At 34.8% G+C, this 19,745-nt stretch overlaps 3 protein-coding genes across 8 annotated transcripts in view; 1 reads left to right on the forward strand and 2 right to left on the reverse strand.

The window, feature by feature from the left end:
• Positions 1-11,310, reverse strand: SERCA (ATPase sarcoplasmic/endoplasmic reticulum Ca2+ transporting SERCA). Of its 4 annotated transcripts, none has more exons than XM_070210179.1 (10): positions 7,396-7,621; positions 5,947-6,094; positions 5,588-5,605; positions 5,414-5,496; positions 3,089-5,260; positions 2,908-3,023; positions 2,461-2,697; positions 2,278-2,395; positions 2,104-2,221; positions 1-167 (listed from the first exon to the last, which is right to left on the reverse strand). In XM_070210179.1, the coding sequence occupies exons 2-10, from the start codon at positions 6,062-6,064 to the stop codon at positions 139-141; spliced, it is 3,009 nt and encodes a 1,002-aa protein (XP_070066280.1). In that variant the 5' UTR covers positions 6,065-6,094; positions 7,396-7,621; the 3' UTR covers positions 1-138. The 4 variants fall into 4 exon arrangements, with proteins under 4 accessions (XP_070066280.1, XP_070066281.1, XP_015029871.1 ...); XM_070210180.1 differs by lacking the exon at positions 1-167 and adding an exon at positions 337-568 and having other exon boundaries at positions 7,396-7,622; XM_015174385.3 differs by lacking the exons at positions 1-167; positions 7,396-7,621 and adding an exon at positions 11,176-11,310 and having other exon boundaries at positions 1,146-2,221.
• Positions 8,958-19,745, forward strand: part of DNAlig1 (DNA ligase 1) — a 20,767-nt gene continuing 9,979 nt past the window's right edge. For 2 of the 3 annotated variants that reach the window (XM_070210182.1, XM_070210181.1), the window contains exon 1: positions 17,899-17,978. In XM_070210182.1, coding sequence (XP_070066283.1) covers positions 17,914-17,978 — 65 coding nt within the window. In that variant the 5' untranslated portion in view covers positions 17,899-17,913. Of the gene's footprint in view, positions 9,318-17,898; positions 17,979-19,745 lie in introns of those variants that run through there. The other variant, XM_032436255.2, reaches the window with a different exon arrangement.
• Lpt (Lost PHDs of trr) lies at positions 12,518-19,300 on the reverse strand. Its single transcript, XM_002049929.4, has 10 exons — positions 18,650-19,300; positions 18,472-18,594; positions 18,070-18,239; positions 16,824-17,014; positions 14,837-16,761; positions 14,713-14,774; positions 14,571-14,656; positions 14,257-14,504; positions 13,889-14,200; positions 12,518-13,567 (listed from the first exon to the last, which is right to left on the reverse strand). Exons 1-10 carry the CDS (start codon positions 19,251-19,253, stop codon positions 12,912-12,914), a joined length of 4,377 nt encoding a protein of 1,458 aa, XP_002049965.1. The 5' UTR covers positions 19,254-19,300; the 3' UTR covers positions 12,518-12,911.

Here is a 19,745-nt window from a genome sequence, read left to right on the forward strand (position 1 = left end):
TTTAATTACTCTCTAAATCAAATAAGTTTTATTCATTTTGGATACAATTCTCTGAGCAAAGAATACAAGTTTGATAAAGGTTTACAATTTCGTCATCCTTGAGGATCTTCTGCATGTTTGTTCCACTGCCCAAGACCTTTAGAACTTAGAAACGACGACATCAGGAACTACATACATATAAATAATATTGGCGATAATTACCAAAAATGTGTGTACTAAAATAGGGGAAACCAATATGCTTGCAAACTAAAATTGGAATGAAAGGATTGGTAGGACATCAGCAACAACGGTTTAGCGAAGTAAGTACTATGCTGCTTCGTTTAAAAAGTAGACCAGTTCGGATTTCGGTGTTTATATTTCGTAATTATTGATATCTTACATGCTGAATTTTAAATATGAATTCATTTAGTAGACCATAATGTACAGCAAAAGATCTGTCGAATTCACTTATAACTTGGCACACTAGTATATCAACATTTAACAACTTCACATATTCTCTATAGCAGGGATGGACTTAATTTATGTAAAATTAATGGGGTGTCATCCAATTAATGAAATCGGGGATTTACTGTATAAAAAAAAAATTATTTATAAAAAGGTTTCATTGGAATATTGTAGTCAATAATGCGAACGTTCATTTAATCGTCAACAGCAGCAAATGCAATTGCGAGCGAGCATTCAAAAGCGTTCTATGAGATGAGCTAACGCCACCACTGTACAATTTAATGGGTTTTCAGGCGCAGTTTTTAGTTTAGCATACGGTAATGCTAATGTTGTTTGTAATTTGTTTATTTCACAGTGTCTTTAATTTATAACGATGTACATCATGTAAATTTTAAGTGAAATTTCTAAAAAGTTTTTTTTGTTTTAAACAGAAACTAAAGAATTATTTATTTTTTCTTTATAACCTAAGCTTGACACAAATTGGATAGTTCTTTCTTGTATACATTACATGTATGTAGTAAAAATAAATACCACGGACACAATCCTGGATCCCAATTACCTTATTTTACTTTCAGCAAGTCCTCAAATGATAAAAAAAAAACTCGAGTTGATTGGAACGGATACTTGAACTGAAAAACTAACATTCCAATGTTCTATACACTCAATCAATTTTTTTCTTTTGCCAAAATTGATTCTTGCCGATCGCCATAAGTCAAAATATTGATTTTATGCTGCTTCAAGATTACGTCTTATATTCTATGGAATGAATGAACTAACTGTTTTTTTTTTAACTTTAAGGCCAAAGTCTGACTGAATTAAGACTACTTAATACATAAATTCAATACAAAATATCTATCTGCAATTCCATCCACGAAAATAGGCTGGTAAGCCAATTGTTGGCGAATAAATAAAATATGAATTGCATAAATAGGGATTCAGGATTTATCTATTAAATCATTTCGTGGTTTTATTTAGTGTAATGACATCTCATTAAAGAAATATTTACATAAAGCTACGCACTCAGAGTTCATAGAAAAAATAGGTTTTTGATCAGATGACGAAAAATTATTTTAAATTTTTTGTACATAAAAAATACGAACAAATCTACGATTGATTTTTTTTTCTCTTTCAAAAAACTAAACCTCAAAAAATTAACTATGTTAAAATCAGAAATTATTTTAGATTTGAATATTCTCAAAAACTATAAGAAAAAATCTTCTGAAACTTCACGTATGTATTTCCAATTTTCCAAACTACAATCATCTATTTAATTGCATGTACAAAATTAATGCCTTGGGTAAAACGCATTCAAACAGAATTATTAGGTGTACGTTTCAATAAATCGTTTGATCATAATCTATTGACGATTTCACGGTGTTTGTGTAAATTAGCGAGTAAATCTCTATCAAAATATCACGCGTGATTTTTTTGTTTTGTTTTTTAGTAATATTCGGAAATAAGTCTATGTGTTGTTTGGTTAAAATCATTACTATAGGTATTTCTTTCTGTTTATATTTAGTAACACTTTATGCTAGTTATTAGAATAATGATGTTGGGCTTAATGATTATAATATTCTTAAAGCATCATAGCGTACAGCAGGCCAAAGAAGACAGCCCACATTAACACAATCCCATGCATCTTATATATAGGACTCTCACCATCTGCAATTTTTCTAGCAACAAACTTCAACGTTTCATCTAATAAAACTACAGGAATTGAAAATTTCATCACAGTTATCCATTCCTCTGCAGACAACGGTGTCACTTGGAAGACGGCCTGCAAATATACAGGATTTAAGTGCCTTATACTTAGTATCTAGAATAATTACTTACAGAGAGGACATCAACATATAGAATGACAAAGTGAAGCGTGAAAGATAGAGCCATTGAACCAAGCAACCACAAATTACACCATGGAGGCATTGTTATTAAGGACTGGTTCTCTGATAAGCTGTATAAAGAATATATATTACTCGTATATTAATTGTTTCGCGAAATTAATCGAAATAAACTAACCTGTTCATTGCATTTAACATTTCAATGGTTACAAGCACAGATAGAGCCATGGTCATCGCATGTGGATCGCTGAAGATTTTACAATCTACGCCCTTGAATTCCTCTCCACCGCCCAAGCAGGCAAGATGATGAGTGAGCTGCCAGTATGATAGGTTTGGACCTTCCGAAGAAAATACAAACCACCAAGTTGCTGCACCAACCGTTGCTGCACCGACATAGAAACCAATGGCCATATAACTAAATTCGAAACAAAATAAATTTAAGATGCGAATAAAAAAAAACATGTTACAGCCTGTATAAACAAAGCGTCAGCTGTTCAGCAGTATAAATACAATTGCCGCATAAATAATACTCAGCAATAAGCTAAGATGCAATTTGCCCATAGCCACACATGGTTTCAATGGGCAGCTGCTGCTTTGTTTAATCAGACTATAAAAAATGTCCAACCGGAAGAACAGCCATCCTGAAATTAAGCCTTCGTCAGCCTTTCTTGGAGGCTTCTCCATAATATCCAAGTCAGGTGGGTTGAAACCAAGAGCTGTAGCTGGTAGGCCGTCTGTTACCTACATAAAAAGAATCCAATTTAATTATAAATAAGTAGAGAAAAAGGGTATTTTTTTAAACATACCAGGTTAACCCACAAAAGTTGAACTGGAATCAATGCTTCGGGCAAACCAAGAGCAGCTGTCAAGAAAATGGAAACGACTTCGCCGATATTGGATGAAATAAGATAACGAATAAACTGCTTCATGTTGTTATAAATGGCACGACCTTCTTCAACAGCAGAGACGATGGAAGAGAAGTTGTCATCGGCCAAAACCATTTCTGCGGCAGATTTAGCTACAGCTGTACCGGAGCCCATGGCAATACCAATTTCGGCTTTCTTAAGGGCTGGAGCGTCGTTGACACCATCACCAGTCATGGCGGATATTTCATTCATGCCCTGCAAGAATTCAACTATCTTGGATTTGTGCTGTGGTTCCACGCGCGAGAATAAGCGAGACCGTGCAACAGCGGCCTTTTGCTCAGCAGGAGATAGATCGTCAAATTCGCGTCCCGAGTATGATTTTCCAGTAGTGTCCTCATCCTCAGAAAACACACCAATACGACGGCAAATAGCTTCAGCAGTAGCCTTGTTATCACCAGTGATAACAATAACACGAATACCGGCAGCGCGACAACGAACAATGGCATCAAAAACTTCTTTGCGCGGGGGATCCAACATGCCAACGACTCCGACAAAGGTCAGATTAACTTCATACTGATAGAACTTGGTAGAGTCACCCAAATCCATTTCTTCGGGACGAATTGGACTGTCAGCAACCGCAAGGGCCAAGCAACGTAGGGTATCACGTCCGGTACCATACTGACCAGTGAGATTTAAGATCTTGGTCTTGAGCGCAGACGTCAGTGGCACTTTGCTTGTGCCGACACGAGCATGTGAGCAGCGATCCAACACACCCTCTGGAGCTCCCTTAACGAAGAGTTTTGGACCAGTACCCAAGCGAGATGCCTTAAGTGGTGTACAATAAGAAGACATGGATTTACGATCGCGAGAGAATTCAAGCGTGAACTCTTTCTTCCATTTCGTTTCAATTTCACCACGACAAGCAATAGCAGCTGATCTGCGATCCAATCCAGATTTGTTAACATTAAAAGAGTTCAGTTTTTCTGCCAACACAATCAAGGCAGTTTCCGTTGCTTCACCGACCTTTTCAAATGCCTGCTTGAATTCATTGTAATCAATTGCCGAGTCATTGCACATAATACAGATTGTAGACAATTCCTGTAAAGCATCGTAATCGCTGGCTTTTACTCTCTGGCCGCCCAGGAACAACTCGCCAATGGGTTCATATGTCGAGCCAGTCAGTTCAAACTCAAGAAAACTGCTATCGTTACCTTCCACTTTTTCAAAAATGAACATTCGGGAAACAGACATTTGATTTGTAGTGAGTGTTCCAGTCTTATCAGAGCAAATTACAGATGTGCAACCCAAGGTTTCAACAGATGGCAGAGATCGCACAATTGCATTCTTTTTGGCCATGCGACGTGTTCCTAACGCTAAGCAAGTGGTAATAACAGCAGGAAGGCCCTCGGGAATAGCAGCGACAGCTAATGCTACAGCGATTTTGAAGTAATAGATAGCTCCCTTGATCCAAGATCCACCATGTGCCGGATCGTTGAAGTGACCAATGTTAATGGCCCAGACAGCCACGCAAATAATAGAGATGACCTTAGATAGCTGTTCACCAAATTCATCCAATTTCTGTTGCAATGGTGTTTTAATCTCTTCAGTTTCTGACATTTCAGTTCGGATTTTGCCAATAGCAGTGCTGAGGCCAGTACCAATAACGACACCACGGGCTTTGCCAGCGGCAACATTTGTACCAGAGAACAATATATTCTTCTTGTCCTGATTGACTGCCCGGGGGTCCGGAATTGCGTCGGTGTGTTTGATTACCGATATCGACTCACCGGTAAGGATAGACTGATCAATTCTTAATGTTGTTGAATAGATGTGAGTAATACGAATGTCGGCCGGAATCTTATCACCAACAGACACCTCGACCAAATCTCCAGGAACAATTTCTTTCGCTCTTACTTTTTGAATACCAGACTTGTCTTGTCGAATTACTTTACCCATTTCGGGCTCGTATTCTTTTAGTGCTTCAATTGCTGATTCGGCATTTCTTTCCTGCCAAACACCAACCACAGCATTTGCTATTAGAATAAGTAAAATTACTAAAGGTTCTACAAATGCAGTAAACGTCTCTTCGTGTTCTTCAAACAGCGCTAATACCTTTAATGAAAAAGAGCATAGTTAATGTAATAAAACAAAAAAAAATCAGCGAGCTTTAGCTCGCAAGTGCACGACTAGCGTTAGCCTTTATCCCACTCCACTTCTTTGAAAAAAGTGGCAGGACAAAAAATATTGAAACTCCATAAAACTTACAAATGATATAATGGCTGCCAATAGCAAAATCTTAACCAGAAGATCGTCAAACTGCTCTAAAACTAATTGCCAAATACTCTTGCCTATAAATAAAAGGAATATATCAGATTTTACAAACACATGAACACAACAGCTAAAGCACTTGAAGTGCTTGCAAAAACATTGATCGCGCACCTTCCTCTGTTGGCAATTCTGTAAGTAAACAAAAAAAAAAGTTTAATATATAATATTATTTATATAAGCAATAAACCAAATTAGTGCAAGGATAAAAAGACCTTGATTGCCTAACAGAGAATTTCAACCATAATTTTGTCAAAAACCATAAAACTGGCATCCATTTACATTTTTAGGCAAAACTTTTAAACTAGAAAAAGTAATTTAATGAGAGTGTCTAAGAGGATATGGCTTGCGCCAAGCATTTACATTTTCGTTTTAAACACAGTTTATGTTTAATTTGGAAACAATCCACAGGTTGCCATCAAAAATAGGTTTATATTTAATCATTCATATTAAACAACAACAAAAATGCTTACCATTGGGTCCATATTTTTTCTGGTTGTTCTTGATCTGATCAGTGGTTAAACCGCGCTCAGGGTCTGTGCCAAAGAAATTCAGGGATTGTTCGACGGTTTTTGCGTGGCCGTCTTCCATATTGAACGATTATCCTTCGCGTTCAACAATCTACAAAACAAATTATGATAACTTTTTAATATTAACACAGTTCTCATGACAATCACTACAAATTGATTTAATTTATTATGAATAGACTTGAGCTCATAGCTAGCTTGTATTATTATAGCCCTCTTGCCGAGAATTAAAACCTAATTATAATTAAAAAAAAACTAAGACAAGCGCCAGCTGGAACTTACGCTAAACGGCACAGCGCCAATCTACTAATACAAAAATTTTAACTTTCTTTAATTCAATGAATTGGCAAATTGGAATAACTTGCTGATCAACTCTCTGATTGGTCTCTCTAGCTCGTATTGTCTACGACTATAGCTATAAGGTAAATGGTAGCGTAACGAATGACCCCTTTCTCGTGCTTTCGATGCGTTTCAACAGACATAAATAAAAAACTGAGCTCGTTGCCCTGATCGAGAATATAAATTCGTCGGGGATGCCAACTTCTAGCTATTAGATAGAATTTGCGAATAACCAATTCTTCTGACTTCCCCCCACAAAGTGAATGTTAATAAGGGCTGGTCGGGAACCGCACTTTTACACCAAGAACTCGCACGGAAAATATTTACCAAAATACGTCCTAGTCCTCACCCGACACGATCCAGAGTAACTTTTTGTTTTTCAAGAACATTTACATGTTTTAAGATAACGTTTTATTTGACGTTTTGTTCAAATTTTCGGACAAGAAGAAATCTTGCTTGATGTTGAAAAAAACCTAAGCCCTAGTCGTAGATCTAGCTGAAATGCCAAGTATTAACTTGGCCAAAGTCTGGCACATCCAAAATTAAAGAGTACGAATATCTATTTCGTTTCATTTTATTTTTGCCTAATGCGTACTTCGGTGAGGTTTTCACGAACCCGCAAAAGGCACCCACTTTTAAGATTATTTCAACTGTACTATTTGTATTCAGCTAATATAGCTAATATTTCTTATTAGCGCCATCTATTGTCGATGATATTAGTGCATAATTGCATGCATACAACTTCTGACGTACTAGCTTGATGCAAATATTTATTTCTTCCCCTCTTTATGGGTGACAAAACACATTACTATAATATTTTTATTAGCGACCTTCATCATGAACCATATTTAGGATTATACCAAATTGGTTTTGAATAATATCACAGCCATAATACGAGTCACACACAGCATGTACTTGATTGTGTTCTCTGTGTATTTACATATCGACATACATGTGAGAACGGGACACGTGGGGCTAGGTGTGACTCCACGTATATAATACACACACATATTCACATATACACAAAATACAAGTAATACTTATGCATTTTATTACCACTGAATTTTTCTTATTTGTAGTGTCGACTTATGAGATTCACACACGTGTCACTTTTGGCCAACTAGTACAATTTTTGCAATCGTGATATAGACATTTATTTACAATCATTCAAGACCAACGAACTTGACGTTTTAAGTACTTAATTTTTCTGCAGCCAATAATTCTATATTAAATTGTCATTGCGCCTTTATTTTTGTTCTAAAAATATATGTGAACTGTTACTAGAATGCAGTTTTAGGCCGTGCATTAATAAATATTCCGGCGTTTAGCGACTATGACATGACAATTTCACACACAGGGCTGCTAGTTGATTTCCTTAAAATATCGATAAGAAAAATGGGTCATTTCCAATAGGCACGTGAGCGACAAGTGTACTGTGTCAATCAGAGATATTCTCTTTCTCGTTGATTGAGAGATTTTTAAAATTAGTTTTTAAGAAATACTTATAAGCTGCTCGATTTTTGGGTATTACTTTTCTGTGCTCGTATTAAGTATGTTTTCTCAACATCTAGTTAAAATGTTTTCAAACTATCGAGTGGGGCTTCACGCTGAACTGATTAGATCCCTTAAATTGACAGTAGAACGACGAAAACTGTGAAATCATCTTAGCGATTGGCTATAATTCGAATAACTAATATATTAAAAGTCGGGAGGCAAATTATCAATGTGCACTTTAATGTTAATTCACTAAGAAGGACCTACGTTCAAAATTTGAGTCACTAGTTCATATACGTTTAAGGATCCTTGCGTTTATAAATATGGACGAACGGATATACGGACAGACGGACATGGCTAGATCAAATAATAATGCTAATCAAGAACAAATATAATATATGGGGTCGGAGATGCTTCCTTCTGCTTGTTGCCTTTGAACAAATACATTATAGCCCTTTTACACATTTTTTCGATTTTTATTGATTGATTGGAAACGGGACAATTTTTGGATTATCGGGAACAAATACATACTGCCTAAGCCGACGACATACTGTCAATTCGGCTAATGGTGTAGTTCAAAGATAGGGTTATTTTGCCTGTCGCAACCATTTTCACCGACCGATATATTTGCAATCGCTTCATATTTAACAGCCTAACATTAAATGGAACCATACACTTACAGGGCAATATATAACACAATACCCAATCCAATTTTATTTTTAAAATCTATAAAAAATGCAGTTATACGAAATAAGGTGTGCCCATAAATACAGAAATCCTTATGCTTAGCGTTGGCTGCCACGATCGCAAGCGATTTCTCTAAAAACTTTTGTATTTCTTATTCGATCTTGTTTTTGAATAGATCGTTTTGTTCCGACCTATTAAAACACATTAAAATATATGTCTGGTTCCAATTTTACATATTATTCATCCGATTGGGAATAATATATACTATACTCGAAGCTACAGGTCAAATTTTGTGATTAGTTCTTAAAACAAAATAAATATGTTAAAGAATTAAAATGTTGGTATCGATTAAAAGCTGTTTAAAATTATGTAAAGTTATCGATAGTAAGAAGAAGCTTGTACCGCTAGGAGGACCTGCTTTCAAAAATTTCAATTCTCTTACATTTATAGGTTTTAAGATCGACGCGTTGGACAAATACGGTTAGATAGATATGACTAGATCGACCCGACTTTTAATGCCAATATGAAATATATATCATTTATAAGGTCGGCGCTGCCTTCTTCTGCTTGTTACATACATTTGTACAAGGCCATTTTACGCAGTGTTTTTGCAATTTTCAATGGATATAAGATATAAATATTGAAAAATACTGATACCCTGAAGTGGATGTAAATTACATTGCATATTCCCAATATTAACACTCTATAATAATATGAAGAGCGACGAGAAAAGGCGTTCGTAGCTAGCGGAATACTTAGCAGAATACGCGCAGATCAGAAGCAGTTTGCTCACCTTGGTATGTATGTATGTACATATGCATTTATATGCATAAATATTTAATCAGCTAACAGTGTATATACATATGTAGATATTACATGTACATAGATAAAACCGAATGCTAGACAAACAAACCAGGGTAAAGAGGAGCCCCTTTTACATATGCGTATATATAAATTCATGTCTGTTAGTAACATATTACGACAATATTTTACACGTGCATACATATGTATAAGTATGTATGTACGTATTTATGTATGCTTATACATATATATATATTTATATGCAAAAGTGCGTATATGTATTTGCAGAGAATACATACATATTTATTATTATTGGTTTGTATGTGTGCACATCTATATGTATACACAAGAAAATACGCGTGTATGAATATTTGCAAATATTTCTATGTACATATATAAAAATTACCTACACACACATATAGAGGCATATAATTTGGGTGTTCAAGATATTACCTAAAAATAGACACTTAGCTACTGACGTTCAACACACACGCTTATGCACATACACATGTACATACTTATGTATGTAGTTGATAGTTCGCTAATAAAAATATACTTATACTATATATATAACCTCTATAATATATATATATATATGTATGTATGTATATATACATAAGTATAAATATATAAGTGTATACATATATGTATGTATATATATTATTATATATAGTATATTTATATATATATATATGTCTATATGTATACATATAATTTTAATCACATATGTTTGTACATACGTACATATGTAATACAAGACAAATAAATAGGGTCATTGATGTAAGTAAAGTGTATAAAATATTATGGACCTTATTATTTCATAGATATGGTTTTAAAAAATTATATTTCAATTTGTTGTCTTTCTCGTGTCATTTAGCAATGGGTGTTGCATAATCAAGTTTTCACCGCATACATGCATACGTATGTGTGTATGTATTGTAATTACATACATAGATAAATACATACATACGTGCATACATATACTCTTTTACATTTAGGCATGTAGGTGTACCTTGAAATGTTGTATTATACATATGTATGTACATACAACCATACAGGTATGTACACTCAGGTATATTCAAATGTACATTTTGTTGGAATTCTTATGTATGTACATATTTATGGTTGGTAAAAATATGCAGTATGTATGTCCGTAAACATATTAAATACGTAAGGTCTTTATAAATGATCATAATTAATAATTCGATGACTAGATATTTTCAGAAGATAATCCAATTTTAAAATCACATTTGCATGTCTTTGAACATGTCAAGCTAAATACCTTCTTTTATGTATCTAGATACATATATGTATATGCACATACATATGTATATTTCGAAATTTTCTATTCATGAACATGAACAAAATTATGTGCATACATATTATTATGTATGCAAATACGTCTGGTTGCCCGTATTTGAATATTTAGGTATGTGTGTGTTACATATATGTAAATATGTATGTATGTTTGTGCACTTGTGTTGAGTGTAGATCAGGGAAACGTAATTTTCGATACATTACTGGTTCAATTGTAACTTTGGAATATTGTAGGATACACTTTAAATCACCAACTTCATTATTTTATGTACATAGGTGTATACATATACATATATGCATATACATATATACATATATATGTATATATAATATATATGTATATGTAGTATTTATATGTACATGCAAGTGCGCGGGTTTTTAAATTTTAAAAATGTTAACATATGAACACATAAATTTATATATGTATATGTATAAACGCTGTATATATAACTTGTAAAGTTGTATATATACATATATATTTTTACACTTTCGTGAACGTACTTATTAGAATTGTTGTAATAAATCAACAAAACTTACAAATTTTGATCTAAACAAAATTCTTGTATTATATAATATTTTTAGTCAAAAGACCAAGAGCTAACACAAAGATCGCGCTATTATAACGATCAACGGCAACTGAACGCAAGGAGAACGTTGCTTGATGAGAGTGTCTATTTGAATTACAAAATTCATATATTTTGGCAAAATTCCCAAAACTAGATACGCTCTCTATTTTGGCCTGGGAAAATACTTTTAGCACGCATAAGCTTTTAAGCACTAACCGTATATTCGGTTTTCTGTTGTTGTGTTCGTGTGCACATATGTTTATGTATGTATTTACATCTGTGTATGTGTATACATTGATAAAATAAATGAGTTTAAGTAGCTGTGTATGTTTGTGCATACACATACATACATATAAATATATATGTTTATATATACATAACCTTATATAAAGATTATGTATATATATATATATAAATTATTCCTATATGTTCGTTACTTTTCAGACATTTCATTATTATTTATGTAAATTATTAATTACTAGGAAATTATTATAAATTATCTAATCAATCTTCTAGTTGACACGTGTACATATGTATTTTTATTTATTTTTTTTTTGGTATCCCGACATACGGAAATATCTAAACTCACTCGGCCATTGTTGATTAAGAATATATTTATTTTATTCTTCTTCTAATTTATCAGATCTGGGCCTATCTATAAAATATAAGCGTGAGGTAAACTAGAGAGAGTACTTATTATAGCACCGAATAGAGTTAATTTCCGTTTCTAAAATTATTTTTCTAGTGTTTTTGCCAAATATTTATGAAATTGTTTCAATCCTTAAACTATGTGTAGCATAATTTAATATTTGGATATATTCATATAGGTAAGAGCTATAAGAAATAACAATGCATACAAGCATTAAAGGATGAAAGAATGTGAATGTCAGATTTTTTCCAAAGTCTCACATGCAAAGGCTATTAGACATAGATATCGATCACCTGGGAAACTTGTTGTCCGCGTTCAAAGTGCACCACAGGATGGCGAGAAGATCAGACTGTTTCGGCACAGCATTATAGAGCTTGGCAGGTTTTAAGTGGTCCGAGCTACAAGTCATAGAGCCATGTGCTGAATAACACTTTACTCTAGTGCCACATCAATAACTTAGTCTTAATCAGAATAAAACGAACTGAAATAGCAGCACAGAAAAGAATACAATCGCCATAGCAATGCAGTTGAAAGAATTGAAAAAACACGCGCATGAGTGTTTGTGTGTACACGTATACAGAAACTCTTGCAATTTGCGCTTGCTGTCCCAAAGCTGGTGTTGAGCTTCAGTTAGGTATAGCGAAATAAAAAAGAGTTAATAACGTTCAGGATTATTGAATTTATTCGATACTTTATTTCTTGTTAATTAAAATTGTTTACTACTCATGGCGCGGTATAATTTAGAAATAAAGATAACATGACTTCCATCATTTATGAGCTTACAACTTTATTAAACTGTTTAAGCGTTATACAATTTTCCACTTAGACTGATAATTATTTTTATTATTGCTATAAAAGTTCAGCATTTCAAGAATCAGGAATGAGTACTAATTGTGTACCTAGCATTAAGTTTTTGAGTGGAACACAATATGAGCACTAGTCCCTGCCAGTAATAAGCTCTAAAACACTAGTTTTTTCTTTGAAATTATATATGTTTAATCATAGAGAAGTAAGACGACTTATAGTTACACAATTTTAAATAAGAAAAAATTGTATATTCAGGCTGAGTTTTTTTCGGTTTCTTCAAAATCCAATGTGTTTAGAACATTTACGTCGAGCTCTGGATCCGCATATTCCAATATATTAAAATCATCGCCAATTTCTGATGTTAAGGACTTGAGCAAGTCGTCATCATCACCCTCACCGAATCCGCCTAAAATATCTCCAAACCCGACATTTTCTAGTTCAACTGCTGACGATGATATTCCTTCCTGTGATTCAGATATTTTAATTTCAAGGTTTGCTTTTCCGTCATGTTCCAGACTCCTCATATCTGTATGTTGGGGATTCCCGCTCATACTTAACATCGGATTATTTTGCGTTAAAGCAGTATTTTGTATCAACCCAAGTCTCAAAACATCGTTAGGCAAAAAGAATTCCGAGTTTGAATTATTTAGCACTGTTTCCGAATTAGTTTTTTGCAGTAAGTTTCTAAGCTTTTTATCGCCAACTGGTTCAGGTTCATAAGCTGCATTGTGCTCCATTCTGGTTTCCATCGGTGATACTTTTAATGACGATGCAGCTTGCATAGTAGTCCTCTGAATTGCAGATTTAACGACTACATTCTCATTAGAAATTTCCGTCGGCTGATGGGAATTGTTAGAGTGAGTAGCTGTCCCGATATAACATGATTGGTGATCATACGAAATTCCATCTGTAAAAAAGCAATAATTATCATTTTAATAATGCTGGCAAGTAATATTTTCTAAAGAAATTAGCAGGTCATGTATATCTGCCCATTGTTTACATCTAAAGTCGGGACGATCTCCAAAACTATAAAAGCGAAACACTGTTGGATTCATGAAATGAATCAGAATATAAGGAATGTTTGATTTTTTGCAATCTTCCTAAGCCTTAAATACTTTAAGCTCTATGCTCAGATCAGAGATCGACGTGTATACAAAAACAAACTATATTTGATTATTTAGAACAACGAAAGCGTTTAAATTTTGCAAAATAATATTATTACACTTACTGTAGTTACCAAACAAATTTGATTGATCTTCCTTTGGCCTACAAGGGGGATTTTTCCAAGAGCGACCATCATCTGGCTTAGTTTCTAGCTTCGGCGGTTGACTGACTTTACACTGTTCGCGCCTTTGACGCAATGCAGACCTATTATCTTTTGCTTTTTGTAGGAATGGTGCTTTTTTCTCGTTGCATAAAGAACGCCATCTCTTAAGAATCTGCTTGCAACGATCAGTCCAATTAGGATACAATTCCTTAAGATTTGCGTGCTCTGTATTAGCATACAAAACAGCAGATATTGTGGCCATTAAACCAAGATCTGTAAGAACAAATTGTACATTTACTTGATTTCGCCTGTAACACTGATTTACATACCCTCATCCTTTCGCATTTTTTCAGCTGTCTTTTGTGTACCAACGTTTATGCACTCTATGGTTTCGGTGGGTTTGGGTTCTTCGACTACTCTTATCTCATTTTGTTGTTGTCCTGTGATATTTTGCGTTTTTGGCTGATTTTGCATGTGTGACAACTTATTCGCTGGCAAAACAGGCTTGCTTTGGAATTTCCGATCTTGCGCTAATTGTGGAGGTGCAGTAAAGGGATCAACTAATGTTGCCGATACGCTAGAATTTGATTTTATTAAAGAAATTAAAGCTTGGCGCAATGGAAATAAGTTAAGCATATGTCACCTTATCGCATTTTTGGTATTATCGGCCGATGGAATAAAATTGATGGGAACGTTTATTTCATCCAATTCCGAAATTCCCTGGGAGGTCTGCGCAAAACAAATAGAATTTAGTATACAGATTTAGAATAATGATAAATATTTACCATTGAATCCAAGGCATGCATATTCGGCGCTGCGTTCCTTGAAATGTCTGACAAAGACGAATCTGCATAAAAAAGTGTTGTCTTTAATATTTGTGTTAATTCTTCAATATCTGTTTTAACTAACCAGCTATAGCTCCAGCAGATATTTGAGTTTTGTTCTGCTGTGTAGTTGTTGAAAATTGGCTCCCAAAAATGTTCTTGTTTTCATTAAGCGGTTTTTCGCCTTTTGTGTTTTTTATTGGCTTTAATTGGTTTTTATTAGTTATATCAATATCGGAAACTCTTTCATTCGAGTGTGTAAAGAACATTTTCATTGTCGTTCCGATTTCATCCGAAGAATCTGAATCGTATACTACCACATCGCCAGATTCCAATAGGGGCTTGCCAAAGAATGCTTCTTGCAAATATGCCGGATAAGCTTCAATGAGTTTGTTTTTTTGTTTTTTGCGTATAATTTTCTTTTTTTTGTCTAAGACTAAAATGGCATTCAGTTGATCCACAGAATCGTCATTATCCTTTTTAAGAGCTCGATTTCGCACAGAAAACCCACCGATGCCCAATTTCTGTAAATTTCGCTGACGCTTTTTGCGTAAAACTTGGACACCATCATCATTCGTAGAGATAGAAAATCCATCGGGTAACACAGTTTCTGTTCTGTCCCAAATCATTCCATCCTTGTATTTATCGCCTTGCACATCATCGGACACAACTGTTTCATTTTGTGCATCCTTATTCGAATTGGAAGTAGGTTGACGCATTTTTCTCTTGCGTTTAATTTCAGTTGAAAGCGATTTGATCATGTTCAATCCATTTTCACTTAAGCACACACCATCGATCCAATGAATTGCTTCAGTGCTCTCTAATAATTCGTTTGGCAACCGAATATTGCGGTCCGAGAGATTAGTAGTCTTTCCCCCTTGGCCCGCCTCCGGCAACAGCTTTGATGTTGTCAATGAATCTTCATTAAAAGGTGTTGCATTCACTGGCAATATCGCCTTCGAACTGGAACGACATTTCATACACTTGTAGACATTATTGTCGTAATACTCCATTGTGTACTGAGCGTTTATTGAATCGCAAAGAAAATGCGACCATTGTTCACATTGCTCACATTGAATAATCATCTCCCCATCACTGTAGGCTTTTCTGCATAAGGGACAGCTATTTTGGCTAGCGCAGGGCAAACATTCTGACAAACTCGCGTCACTGTTTTTAACTTTTTCGGTTGGATTTCGACCGCATTTCTGACATATAGTACAAAAAGAACATTTCCAATTGCCATGTGGAACCGTCTCTAGAGGCGGCTTAACACAGTATATGTGATATGAAATATCACATTCATCACAAAGCAGCAAACGGGCCTCGTCGTTCTTTTTTCCACAACCTTCGCAGACAGTACAGTCCAAGCAGCGCCATCCCTTTTGCAGAATGCCCCTGGAGTGTTTAACACTGGCGCAGTACGGGTGATAGCATTGACCACATTGTGCGCACGTGATTAGAACGGAGTCGCTTTCAATTCCCAATGTTCCGCACATTACGCAAATGTCTTGCGAAAGTACAAATTTATCACGAGCCGAGCACAACAACATTTTCTTGTCACTGGAAAGGTCTGTATCCAAATTACGGCTTATGTAACGATCATTTGAGCCTGTTTGAAGGACAAGTTGTCGTCCCTTTCCCCGACTGCTACGCTTTTTTCCCAACTGTGACATTGCTCCTATTCGGTGTAACACAAACTTACCTCCTTTGCCACGAATGTTAGTTAAGCAAACTTTCTTTTTAGTGCTTGGCAACTTTAGAGGATCTTCGCTGTTCCCTTCAATACATGTTCTTCCATTTAACGATTCGATTTCAACATGTTTAATATTAAACTGCTCAGCGTTTTGCATATCTGTAATGGCTCGTTCGAGCGGGTCAACGGCTTTAAGTTGGGCAGCAGTTGAGCTTGTTTTACAAATAGGGCAGACATAATCATAGTCAGGGTTATATTCCTTTTTCTTGTGATAGGCAGTCAAATCAGCTTCCTCATCACATGTGCTATGAACAAATCTGATGCACCAAAATGTCAAGAGATTAAAAAAATAAAGGTTTTCTTTATTTCCAGTACTTACTTGTGACACCAGCTGCATTTCACCATTTCCTTATAAGCTGCAGCTCTATATGCCTTTTGGCAAATTGGACATGAAAAACCCTTGTTTCTCTGTTGATAGCATGAGTCGCAAATTGTATAGTGACTGTGCCATCGAGATGAGCTACCACCTCCTGGTGTTCGAGACCCACAATCTGTGCAAACACGACATCGCTGAAATTAATTTTATTAAGTAATTGAGTGAAATATGTAATTTATATACTTATATAAATAGTCCTGACAGACTATTCATTAACGCACAATTCGAAGTTAGATAAGTTGGAAGTTACAGATTTTTACAGAAATTAATTTAATAGCTATAAAACAACCCGCTTTTTTGTTAATTATACCTTCTCGTTTGTTTGTAGTTGTGTGGATTTTTCAAAAGTTATTTTTTCTACTAGCGGGTATTGCCCGGCCTTGCCAGGGAACGTTAATGTTTAAAAAAATATATTAAGAAAGCAAATTTAGCAAAAGGGCAGATCATGAACTAAGAGTCAACCCTAATATATATATATATATAGCTGCTTGTGTGCGTGTGTGTGTATGCATGCGTCTGTGGGCATGTGTGTGTTTGTGTATGTATGCATGCATGCTTATTTTCTAATACCAAACGCAGACCAAGCTTATTTGTCGCTTGCTGAAAATTTGAATAAAACGAATTTCTACCAAGTGCTCTCCTCCTCGATTCTCAAGAATTCAAGTAGGCTCTGCAGTTTTTCATGGTAAGCTAGTAGTGTAGTGCTTTTTTTTTGGTGTTTTTTTTTTTGAGTGTTTTGTGTATGTATGTACGTACATGTGTATGTATGTATGTTCATATGCATGTATGTATGTATATGCATATGTATGTATATACATGTGCATGTATGTATGTTCATATGTATGTATGTACATGCATATGTATGTATGTATGTATGTATGTATGTACGTATATATGTACGTATATATGTAAAGATGTATTATACAATTGTACATATGTATGTATCTGTATGCTTATATATATATAGATATGTATTTATGTACATTTGTATGTATATACGTTTGTATACTTAAAAAACCTAAATCTTCATCATATGTCTTACAAACAAGTTACATACATAGAATTGCCCCGTCCTAACGTACACCTTCATCACATAAGGTAACTACCGTGCGTTGATCACCAATCAGTCAGTCATTTAGTCAATCAGTCAGGTGAAACATTTTTATAAATAGAGATATCATCAACTTACATTACATTTCCAGCCATATTTGGGAATCGAAGATATTGTAGGCCGTAAGCACATTGCGTGATACATTTTTTGGCACTGTTCACACTTGATGAATTTGATGTCATTAGTTTCATGTTGTCTACAAATCTGGCATTTTGTACAGCGCGCACAACTCCAACCAGATCGTGTATCTAATAAAAAATAAAACATATGTTAGGCAGACTCCATTATTATTAACAGATAATAATACAAATAGGACAACAACAACTTTCATGGAAGAATCGTTTCATTTGTACAACAGGCTTTTTTCATGGTATTCGACTAATAGTATTATATGTTTCTATATATGCATGTCAGAAATTAATTTAAAAATCCGATTAAGAAAGAATCTAAATTTCTAGAGTTATAAATTAGCATATTTACCAGGTAAATTGGCCAGTCCGATGCAAGTAGAATGGAAATGATCTCCGCATGAGCAGCACATTATTAGTTTTGACAGATCGCCCAATGACGAACACGTTAGACACTCGACATTGTTGTCAGTACCTAGGATGCAAAGCTTTAAATATTTTGGACCATATATATTAACTTGTCGACTTACAAATGATTGGGACCTGACTTAAGTGTTCTGTACAGAATACAGTGAAGCTCTCCAAGATAAGCAGGCAACCGGCTGCAGAAGAACACGGCCAATGATGCACTTGCCGGCAGTTCATCTTGCAAGTAATGGACGCTCCGTATTGTCCGCAAAAACTGCATTTCTGTTCTAAATAGCTAGATAAGTGGCTTATAAACTGAATGACATCAGGATCCTTTATGTGGATTTTACGCAATGTCCACATTACACACATGCGATGTACATAAATAAATTCGTCATCGAAAAACACCGACGTATTTACAATGTCTGCATAGCCAATTTTGTCCAACTCGTAGGTGCTCTCGCTGTTGCCGGCGCTTTTACTTTTCAGTCCGCACTTGAATTTACGCAAACTTTCCTGATCCTTTTCAGTTTCAGTGGATTTTCTTTCCTTAAAACTAGAAGGCACTTTAAGTTGCATCAGTGTCCCTTGGCCAAGCGCACTTCGCTCGCCAAGATTGCAAAGACAACAAACTTTCCCGGGAAAGTTTTCGGGAAAGTATGGAAGATCATCAAAACCTGTCACAACAGATTTATCTTCTATATTTCCTAACATGTTTAGGCTCATATTATATTAACAAAAATTAAAACACCACAGATACAAACTAGTGATGTGCAATATAAACCAGAGTTATCGATAGTTGTAATCAAATTTTTTCAAAATTATCATCGTAACAAACATACTCCGCTTCTTCATCTTTGATTCAGCTGCAAAATAAAATGTTCAGCATTTGCCATGAGGAAAAATACTTAGATTTCTTAAATCTATTTCTCATCGAAAATAAATGCATTATAAATGCATTCATTACATAAAATCGTTTTTAATTATTAGAACTTCAAATGCTAAAAACTAACTACGCCCGCGTTTTAGAATCACAAAAAGTACTTAATATGATAGAATAAAAACGAAATTAAAATCATCAGCTTTGGAGCTGATTAATTTAAGTTGATTTTTAAACTGCGACATCATCATTATTGGGCAATACCAATTGGTTTATTTCCTTGCTTTATAGCGAGAAATCGGAGAAAGATTCTTATTTCTTCTAAACATATCAAGTAT

Source organism: Drosophila virilis, chromosome 5 (genome assembly GCF_030788295.1).
Source record: "Drosophila virilis strain 15010-1051.87 chromosome 5, Dvir_AGI_RSII-ME, whole genome shotgun sequence".
NCBI classification, from domain to species: Eukaryota; Metazoa; Arthropoda; class Insecta; order Diptera; family Drosophilidae; genus Drosophila; species Drosophila virilis.